This window comes from Sciurus vulgaris (genome assembly GCF_902686455.1).
Source record: "Sciurus vulgaris genome assembly, chromosome: 8".
NCBI classification, from domain to species: domain Eukaryota; kingdom Metazoa; phylum Chordata; class Mammalia; order Rodentia; family Sciuridae; genus Sciurus; species Sciurus vulgaris.
In genome coordinates, this window is record NC_136468.1 from 48,954,857 (window position 1) to 48,966,061 (window position 11,205).

Here is an 11,205-nt window from a genome sequence, read left to right on the forward strand (position 1 = left end):
TTGAACTACTGTTGTGAAAAGTCTCACCTGTGGTCCAACAACTCCTCTCTCACCGGGTCGTCCAGGTTTTCCAGGGTGACCCTAAAACATGAAAGCATCATAAGGTCAACCTCAATTTGGTAAACTATCAGACAAAAGTTGGGGCATCTCGGTTTTTCACAACAGAAGAGAAAGGTATCACATAAAAATGTGAATCCAGATACTTATTTAATTAACAATTACATTTCCCTAAGTATAAGCAAGTTAATTAATATTTCATTAAAAATATTTCCCATATGAGGATAGTTATTTTAGGCATATTTTAGCGGAATATTAAATTTGGATTTGGAATATTTAAATGGTGTTCTGGAAGACCTTAAAGTGAATACTTACATCCTCACCAGCCTTGCCAGGAGCACCAGGTGGACCGCGAGCACCTGCAGGACCCTGAGAAAAGGGGAGACTCATTATTTAGTGAAGGCTATATGTACAAATTTCCTGAAAAAAAAAAAATTATCACAAAGGAAGAAAAATGTACTCACAGTTTGACCAGGTTCACCAGGCTCACCAGCAGGTCCTTGGAAACCTTGAGGGCCCTAAAGGAAAAAAAAAAAAAAAAAAAAAAGTGACATTTCAGACCTTTATTTTTTAATTCTCTTTTTTGCATAAGAAAGATTATAAACTTTCAGTACTTACAGGGGCTCCAGCTGCACCCGGAGGGCCTCTAGGTCCCATTAAACCCTATAAAGATGACAGACATGGTTAGCACTAATAAGTCGTCATGGCCTTGGTTGGAGTTAGATAAGATGAATTAGCTAGGACACTACTGTGCCATAGACACTTTGTGATGGACAAATGCACAGAATTGTCCTGATTTTATTTCATAGTTTTTGTTCTTTCCAAAAAAGCATTTCAGAATCCCTGTTTTCCCCCCTTTCTCTCCCTTTGATTCTCCTTTTCTCTTAACCTGGATCAGCAAAACTCAATGAGCTTTGGATGAGGTGGTTGGTCATGAATCCCTTAAAACTGTGCACAATTGTGCATATTGAGGTTGTTCTGATGCAATGAAGTGAATTGGTCTTTGCACAAGTACAGAAAGTATGATTGCCTTCTATCAACTGACAAAGAATTTCATTTAGATTCCCTTGATCATATGTCATATTCCAATGTCATACTTAGCTAAGAAATTGATATTTTTATTGCCACAAGGGGCATAAATTGAAAGGATCAAAAGTCCTTCTTAATGATTAGAGGGAGGTGTGTTATAACCTTATAGCTCCTTTAAGGGCTGTTGGTGACTGATGAAAATGTCAAACGAAAGTGGATGTAATGAGGGGTGAAGGAAAAATGAAATATTATTGAAACAGCCTACTGGAAGAGTCCATCCTATGATATTATTATTGAAAATATGGCCCAAATGACAGAAGATTGTTTCTCCCTTTGTTCTTTATTCTGTAACACCAAAGTAAGGTAAAACAGAATGTTACTAGTTTGCAAGCTGAATACACACTCTTGATTTCCCTTTGCAGTCATCAATGCCTGGGTGAGCTCATCTGTGAGGCCCACTCCTCACAATGCTGAAAATATTTCGTGTATATGTCTTGAGCAATTTGTTTATGACACATCAACTGAGGGGACTCTTCAGTCAAATGGCCACACTATATTAATGTCAATAGTGAAACCCTATAAATGTTGTTTAAAATACACATCATTTTAATTATAAGAATTATTCATTTGGTTTTAGAAATTGCTTCAACATTAAAAGAGGCTCTCTTTCCAATAAAAAAAAAAACTTTTAGATATATATTAAAATAATTTTCTTTGCCATCATAAATTTTTAATTGTATTTATTTATTTTTCCATGTATTTGCAACAATTTCATTTACATAAAAGGTAGTTTATTTTGTAGGGGCCGTGAGACAGACTATGATTACTCATTAATTCAGAAAAGAACCCTGTGGGGTTTTATAGTTATTGATTTTCCAACATGAAAATTATTTTAATGCTTTATTGCTGCCTATCTTCCCTTTTTGTGAAACACGTATCTGTTGATTACATATGTCTGAGCATGTGTGTGGATGTGCAAGCTTCAATTATATTTCACTGATATTTAAAAGTAAAATACTCTGTTTTATGCCCCCCAGAGACATTCCAAAAACAGGGGAATCTGAAATCCATATTAATTTTCCCAGCTGATATGTGTTTCTTTTTAAATGACATCCACTATCACTTTATTTTATTTCCCCCTTTGCTACTTCTTGAGAAATGGGTACTGCTTCACAACTAACTAATGTCCAGCATTAGCAGAAACAGCTAATTTCACATATCCAGTACAAACAAACCAAAAGAAACCCCCCACTTATTCATTTAAGATATGAGCATTTTAAATTACCAGTAAAAATCAGGAAATTGGAAAACATCAATTAAAGGTGCATTATTTCTCAAGTGAGAGTTTTAATTTACAGAAAATATTATCTTGCCCTTATAGTATATTAGCTTATTGCGGACCATTAGTTCCAGTAGAATATCTTTTGAATACAGAACACTGAATGTGTGGCCCAGGTAAGATTTATATTTTAAAGACCATATTCACTTTGGGCAGATAAATATCTTTGGAAACAAGTAATTAGAATCACCAAATTGTGTGTGTATCTATGTGTATTAAATTCTGCAGTGCTTAATCAAATTAATATTTTTTACTGCTGGTAATTTCCCCTCATTTACATATATATGTGTGTGTGTGTATATATATATATGTGTATATATATATGTATATATGTATATACATTTTGCATGGTTGTATCAGTATTTCCCTAACATGTCTCACTAGTATTTGGTAGAAGCTTCAATTGTTCAAAAGGTCACCATCATCAACATAAGCCCATAGGGAATTTTTATAAATTGTTACTCAAATGATAGGATACATTCCTATATATTTGTACTGAGTGATATAAATGCTAAATTTTACTCATAGTGTCTTCTATATCAATTTGTCATTGATATGCTAGCAATAGGGGTTTTATCAAAATGGAAAAAAAAAGAAAAATTTCTTATATTGTCAACTCCTTAAGGGAGAGTCAGAATCTGTCATTCATTCATTGCTATCTCTCCAAATGCATACTACAGTTAAGAGCCCATTGAATGCCACTGATAAAACATTTGTGATTAAATGAACATTCTATTTGAGAACTAGGAACATGAGCCACAGTGTTGTTGGCTATCTCACATTTTTCCTGGTGGTTAATTCTAGTTCTGCATGATCTTAGAAAAAGGGATTGAACTCTCCAGTATAAAATGGACTGGACTAGAACTTGTTGATCCTTTCCAACAAGTTCAGCGAACTTAAGGAATAAATAACTCTATATTTCCAAGTGTTGCTTAATATTATAAACAATGTTAAGGAATGTAAAAAAGTGAATTGAAGTGCTAATATTTTGAATGAAATCGATTTGTCTAAGTTATGGTTATAATGTCCAAATGTTATTTCTTGGATATAAATATCTCATCTATTTTATTATATCTGACCTATCTCATTAAAAAAAAATATTGGTCAACCTATCTTAATGAGGCTCATTTGTAGAGAAAAATTGATGTCTTTAAACTAGGCTTGCATTTTGATAGATTTAAATACAGAAAGAATTATTGTTTTTATTTGATCTAAGTTTTGGATGTTAACCTAAGTAGCTAAATGTATGGCATTGTAAAATTTAACATAAAATAAATTCTCTGCATAGGGTATAATTTTGCTAAGACAAAAAGAGATAAGCATACCATTGGTCCAGGTCCCATTCCAACTCCTTTTCCGTCATACTGAGCAGCAAAGTTCTAGAAGGGTGAAAAAAATGCACATGTATGTATATTTTTTACTGGTTGTGCAGTTCATTTTTCCATTCTACTTGTTAAGATTTTTTTGTTGCTATCATTAGTTCAGAATTCTATGCCGAACTAGATTTCTAAGAACTCAGGAGAAATATAAGTCTAAAATATAGTTCACACCTAGTCTGCAGTTTAGAGCCTTCCTGTCTTACTTTTCAGACTTTTCTTCTGCCCTGTTAACTCAGTTTCTTGGCTCCCAACCCCTACCTATATCTGCAGTGAGAAGGGGAAATTTCCTAAACTTTTAAAGTACCCTAGAACCCTGGATAAATTAAGCAGAGACCTTTGCATTTTCACCTGTTGCCCTTGCCCACAGAACTCACAAAATAACTAAGAGACCTTTTTTCTTGCTGGTGTTTCAGAAAGGATATAAAGAGTTTTCAAGTTTAGAGGAAAATTAAATTAAAATGCCCCTTGGAAGATTAAACTTTTAAAAAATAGTTCACAGTAATAACTTTACTGTTAAAGATCTCTCTTAGAGTGGTAGCTCTATTAAAGAAGGTACTTTTTAATGCACTCAGTAGATAAGCAATCATAATAAGATCTTTGGGGAGAAAGGTCTTATTTTACTGGCATACAGTTGAGTATTAGAATCAGGCTTCTGATTCATAGTGCTAACCAATTAAGCAAATATGTTTTCCTTCCTGCAGCGAGGCCATTTGGCACTCATACCATTGTTAAAGACATAAAGCTAAAAGAAGATATTAATGAAAAAGGGAAATGTACTTTTCTCAAATTAGTTTCAAGCAAATTAAACCTAAAACCATTTTGAATGTTGGTTCAGCAGACTTCAAGCCAAGGAGAATGAAAAGGGTAAGATGTTTGTGAAATTGCTTAAGATCAGGGATTTCACTTATGTAATTCAATCTAATCAAACTCTTTAATAATGCAACACCTCTTATTTGTGCCTTACTGATAAAAGATATTAAACCCCCAAATTAAATAATGGTGCTGATGGCCGCAGCTACCTTCAGTGAACACAAAGACCAGTCCTATAATTGTCAAGGGTTCACAAAGAGAACAGGCAAAGCAGAAGCTTGAATAAAGAAATCCAAGAAATAAAATAAAATATACTAATTTCCAAATAGATTTTCCCCTTAACTGCTAAAAATAAATTCTAAAATGAGCCTTCTTCCAACAGAGGTATAAGAAACTAAAGTTAGATAAAGTTAAAAAATACTTAAGACACCTTACCCCGCCAAGACCAGGGGGGCCAGGAGGGCCAGGTGGACCAGGAGGACCATTGGGACCGTCTTCACCATCTCTGCCTGGGGGGCCTGGTGGACCCTGTTGGGTACAGAGTAAATTAAAGTAAGATTAGACAGGTCCCATAGAAACCTACGCAGTAAATGAAAGGGAGACCTACAAATACATGTGGTAAGATCAGCTGTTCAGACTTTTCAATATACATGAAGGGTGGAAATTTAATATACTGTATTTATCATTCATTGAAATGTACTTAGAACATGGATCTATTTTAGAACAAACTTTAGAACAAACTTTAGTAACAGGGGTAGTTTTTCTAAAGGAATATTCTGGTCAAGGAATATTAATTTGAAATGGAGTTCCAGTATTCAAATAAATATAGAAATTATAGCTAAAATGTATGCCCCTCATGTTCCACAATGCACAATGATACACTATGTTTGTTGATGGCTGATTTCTGATTTTGATGAAGGATTCAACCAGTTTGGAATGTTAAGTGTGACTAGTAGATTAAACAATAAAGTCATTTTATCAGAAGATAGAAAATCTTCAAGATTTCCTATTGTGAATACAATTTAAGTTGTTCAGGTAATTAACTGAAATAATTTATCTCTAATAAATTGAGTGGAATACATGTTAAGTCTGCACTTTCGGAAATTTATGAAATATCAGCATTTAACATTTTAACAAAAATATCATATCATGCAAAACCTTGTAGTTATTATAAATGTCAGGTAAGCATTGCAGGGAGATCTAAGAATGCCACAAATAAAATGTAAGGCTGACCCGTATGTGTATGAATTTAGACAGAGAAACATGTTACTGACTACTGCTTTACTGTTATTCCTAAGCCATACAAGAGATCTTACTTCAAAAGCAAACAGGAAGACTGTGTGGTGGTGTGTAGATACATTGCCATTATGTATGTGTCAGACAAGTCAATTAAAAACAAAGAAAGAAAGACCATACAAAGAATATGGCTGTCTGTAATAGTTTTCCTTTTTAAAAGATAATGTTGACCTAAAAAGAATATTGATTATATATAATAATGCTTGTTCACCCTTTCGGTAGGGCATTCTCTATTTAAAAGGTGGTATAATTATCTGGACACATAATATTCTAATGAATTGTAGTCTCCTGTAGTTTCTAATATGTAGTTATTCCAATATGGGTTAAAGCCATTTAGTAGTTCAAAAATTACATACCCTTTCTCCACGTGGTCCTCTATCTCCAGTTGGGCCCTGCAAGGAAGAAGCAAACAGCACAATAAGAGGTGTCTAAATAATTTCCAGGAAAGGAACAAGCCATTATTGATAATAATTAGTTGGTAAGTCTGACCTAAGCCCAACATTATTAGCTAAAAATTGGCATAATACAATAGATCAGAGTATAATGCTTTTATTACAATTATATGTAATTTTTTTAAAAAACTGAAGGACTGGAGGCTGCTATAGTCTCCAGTCATTAGGCCAATATTATACATAGTATGTTAAATAAGATGATTACTGTAGATAAATGACCATTTTGTTACAGCTTAACAGCATATTTGTGTAGTCAAAGTCCTTTAAAATAAACTTTATTTACTACCTATAATTAACATAATATCATCCCATCATCAGGAAAATAGTCCTTTTTTCTGTAGTATGTAAATCACTAGTTTGTATAACATAAATGTAATTAGAGATGATTTTGGAAAGTAATAAAACTTTATTACCTTAACATCAAAACTATGTTTTAACTAATGCATATTCATGTGGGCAAAATCTTGACAAAGTATTTTCCTGCTATAGTTCACTTCAAATGTAGTTAAACTAAGTTAACGCTAATAATTTCAGATATTTTGGGGGAAATATTGGACTCTTACCTTCCTTGCAGTTCCCTAGAAAAGAAAAAGTAAAAGATTATTATGAGAAGAACTGTACACACATATTTTAAAAACAGTTGTCAATTTGGTTTTTATACAACTATATCTACAGATTGCATTATATTGCCCATTTACTATTATCTTAATCTACTATCTCAAAATATAATGTAAAATTTTACCAATAAGTTAAATAAAATATATTATGTACAGAACCAAATACATATACTTATCTGTAATGCTGCTGCAAGTTCGTTCACAAACTAAGAATGTGCTCATAATAATTTTGCAAGAAAGTTAAAAATTGTAACTCAGTGAAGTCTTACGCTTTGTAGTAGCTAATGCTAAAACCCAGACTTAAACTGGATTATTTACTCTCTATTCCTTATGGGTATTTTATGAGACTAGCCTTGTGCAGTAGAACCACCCATTTAGGAAAATGGGGTGGGCACTTTCTCTGGAAGCCAAAAATGGATAGATTCCCACAAAGCCTCTCAGTTTTCTTTGGAAGCCAGTTTAGTTAATATCAGGGTAGCTTCACCTTCCCTTCCCAGAGAAGAAATCACTGTGACCAAGGAAATCAAAGTAGATAAATTTTTTTTCTAAAAATAATTTTACTCACCTCTTGTAAAGCTGTAGAGGAAAGAGAAAAGTAGGAAATTATTATTAGCATCATTTCATTGATCAATAACAGTAATTACCAAATGGAAACACAAGTTTACAAAATTGTTACCTAATTAAAGGACCAATTATATTTTTTATTAGGATTATTCTAATGACTTGGAAATTATGCAGGTCAAAAATATGGCAGGGATCAGCAGGGTGATTTGTTTGCTGTATTAATATGTAAATATATTTGGAATGAAATTGTTAATTATTTACTATTTTATAAATGCTGTGAAATATTCATGTGTCTGAAGGATATTTCTAATGCTTAGCAATTAGGCTGGAAATTGCACAGATGAATCACTGACTGTAAGACAAGACCAGTGGATTGAGGAAGAAATAATTTACGGTTTAGATCATTTTTAATATTTAAATGTCTAAAACAGAGAAAATTTAGGAAAGTATGTTACCTAAAGCAAACTTTGTCTTTTATAAAACATTGAAGTCACTTAGTAGTTCACTGAGTTTGCACCATTCTTAGTGTTTTTTTTTTAAAGGTCTAATTTGTACATTAGTAACTATGAAAATGGATCAATTCAGACATTTGAGTTTTGGCTTTAACTTAGTTCACTTCAATTAGGCATTTTACTAATGTGTATCACTTTTGTTCCTGAGAAAGGGTTGTTTTGTGTAAATGGAAAAACTGTGAATTAAAGATCTTGAAAAATAATGGGAAAAACAAACTGAAGTAATATCCCTCCCTTTGTCATTATTACTTTAAGTTAAAGACTGAATTTCTTTCCTACCATATAAAAATTATGGGATTCATATGGGATACAAGTGTGGCTGAGCTTGCAATAAAATGAATCACCCCTAAAAATTGCTTTAATTAGGTGACCAAGATGTGTGTCATTTGAAGTGAGAACATCTGTTGCAACAGTCACATTTCGGGAGAGTGGACCACATCCAGCACTGGCATTTAAGGGCGATTTATGAGAATTACTGTTAAATTAGAAAAATGATATGTTTACTTCATTGTGTCCATCAGTAGGAAGAATGATTAGGCCCCATTTGATTAACAGGAGCCCTTAAGATTCTAGAAATTTGCCTTCTAATTTCTCAGACATGATCCATTGTGAAGAATGTGCACTTGGTAACCTTTATTACAGATGGTGGTTGGCTGTTGATCAGGTGAGTTGCCATTAGTGCCTTCAAACTTTCCTAGATTGGTTTTCAATTTTTCCTATAGGAATCAACTCTTCCACTCTCAGATTCCATAAAAAACTTGGTAATGAGAATTCGTTCAATGAAATTACTCCTTGGTATCCATAGTGAGTATACTAAAAGTGGCTGAAGGGAAAGCACACACACACACACACTCACACACACACACACACACACACACACACACACACACACACACACACAGAGAAATGCATTAGTAATTATGCAGTGGAAGACACCGTGGCATGTGGGCGGAGCAAGTTTTTGAAGAGTTGGGTGTGGCCTGATACCCCGCATCCCCCTTCAAGTGAACGTCTTTGTCCGGCAGTAGTAATTAGGCAGCCATTTTTAGGATGGAAAACGACTGATTTTCTTCATTCTATCTTGACGTGGAAGACTGGTCATAAAATCTAAACCAAGAAGTGACCTTGGAGTTCATTTAACTTCCATCCCACATTTTGGAACAGATCCAGTTTGCCTAACCCAAGGTCATGGGAAGAAGAACCCTATCTCTTGAGTCTCAAGTCAAGGTTGATATTTCCCAACTTGCTGTGCTCAGAGTTTGATGACCAGTGGGAACATGTTAAGGGTTAACTCTAAGACTCAATAAAAGGTAAATTTTAGTTAAATATAATGATACCATTTCTATTACTAGAAAATGCATTGAGAAGCTAATTTTACTTTCTAGAAGGTATCCATTCTAAGTAGAATCTTTCCCAGGATATGCTGACTAGCTACTGGAAATGTCTCCAACCAGAAATTAAATCATTTTGTACAAACCTGTAGTCTTAAATTGGGATTCCATTAGCTTAAGGCCTGGTCCCCTGTACTTTCATGTTCCCCCCTCCAGAGGGCGCCGTTTCACCATCACCACCACCCCCACCAACACCATCATCATCACCATCATCCAGACCAACCTCAAGACGCGCAGAAGATAAGTTTAGTGGTTGAGTTTTGTACTGTTGAATTAAAGGGCTTTCTAAAGCAGGCCTGAAGTCTTATAAGGTGTGTATGAGGACAGTTATGGGGCATAACGGGTGGAGGCCCTTATCTTCTTTCACCAAGTCAGTTGTTACAGCTCATCCTTAGGGAAAAGACCTTCTGCTCCCTGTGCGCTTCACTAAACTGAGGATCCAGATTAAGTTAACTGTGTCACTGAGTTAAAAGTCCCTAACTTTTGAGGAGAGTCGAGTTCTTCCTGTTTTCATTTTCCAAGTACTTTCCATGTTTCTTATCAATTCCAGCGTTTCTCCACATGCCAGAGAGCCTTCCCTCCAAGCTGTCTTTGGAACTGAGGTTTAGGTTTTCCCTTTTCCGTACAGGGCGCCCACCCATCTAACCTCTTCCCTCACCTCCCCGAACAAGCTGAAGGCACTTACATTGGCATGTTGCTAGGCACGAAGTTACTGCAAGCAGCAACAAAGTCCGCGTATCCACAAAGCTGAGCATGTCTACCACTTAGACATGCAGACTCCTTGTGTCGCAGAGCCCCTGGGTCACCGGCGGAGGTATCACCTGGCAGGAGCAGGCATGCAGTCGCGGCCAGTACCTCCAACTTAGCCGAAACCTCCTGCCGCCGTGGTGCTAAAATAATAAAGCCGGGATCTGCCCTATTTATACGGCAAAAGTTTCTCTGGCCCGAGGGTGCCTCCAAAAGCGCCTCCGCCAATGGGAGGGCTGGGGCTGGGGGCCCGGGCAGCCACACTGGGAGGAGACTGCGGGGGCGCAGAGGAGGGAGCGAAGTGGGGGAGGGACGTGGCCACGGGGCTGGCTTCTTAAATTGGTTCCATTCTTTTTGAGGACGTGGACACTTTTGAGGCTTTCGAGGGGAAACTCTGACTCGCTGTCTGCATACCTCCTCCCTCCCCATCCACCCGCCTTCCCCCGCCCTTTCCAAGTTTGGAAACACTTTTGGACACGTCGGAGCGCTTTGCAGACTCCGACGTGGGCAAAAGTTTGCGGATCTCTGGGCAGCGGGGCAGCTGGGCAGCTGGGCAGCTGTAGAGGGACCTGAAGCCCGGAGATCAAAGCAGGAGCTGTCCAGTCCTGCCTCACCTTGTGCCCTGTGGGCCACCTGCAGGCTGGAGGGGGCTGGGCGGGCGCGGTGGGAGCCGGGCGGGAGGGAGGGAAGATCTGACTGCGTGGCGCAGCCCGAGGCCGCCCTCCCCGGCCGCCTCCACCCTGCCCCCCGCCCAAGTGCATATTTCCTCCAGCTTTAGGGCGCGCGCGTGCCCACTTTTTTCTTTTTAAATCAGCCTCTCTCCGCCCTCCGTGAAAAGAGACTGGGGGGCTCTAGAACGACTTTTGAGTTGGGTAGCAGGGAAAGGGCGGCACGGCACCCAGCATGAGAAAGGGTAGTCGTTCATCTGGAAAGGACTTCGACCTCTTGGTTTGACTCTGCTACAGCTAATTCTCAATTGCATCTTTGGGGACTATCTGGCCCTGTAAAATGT

General features: G+C 36.8%; 1 protein-coding gene across 1 annotated transcript in view; it reads right to left on the reverse strand.

Moving 5' to 3' along the window:
• The window catches only part of COL1A2 (collagen type I alpha 2 chain), a 35,472-nt gene extending 25,070 nt beyond the window's left edge, over positions 1-10,402 (reverse strand). Inside the window, 9 exon segments of the mRNA XM_079151888.1 lie at positions 28-81; positions 373-426; positions 522-575; positions 676-720; positions 3,751-3,804; positions 5,050-5,142; positions 6,267-6,302; positions 10,105-10,107; positions 10,109-10,402. Of these exon segments, the coding sequence (XP_079008014.1) occupies positions 28-81; positions 373-426; positions 522-575; positions 676-720; positions 3,751-3,804; positions 5,050-5,142; positions 6,267-6,302; positions 10,105-10,107; positions 10,109-10,201 (486 nt within the window). The 5' untranslated portion in view covers positions 10,202-10,402.
• Positions 10,403-11,205: the final 803 nt, after the last annotated feature.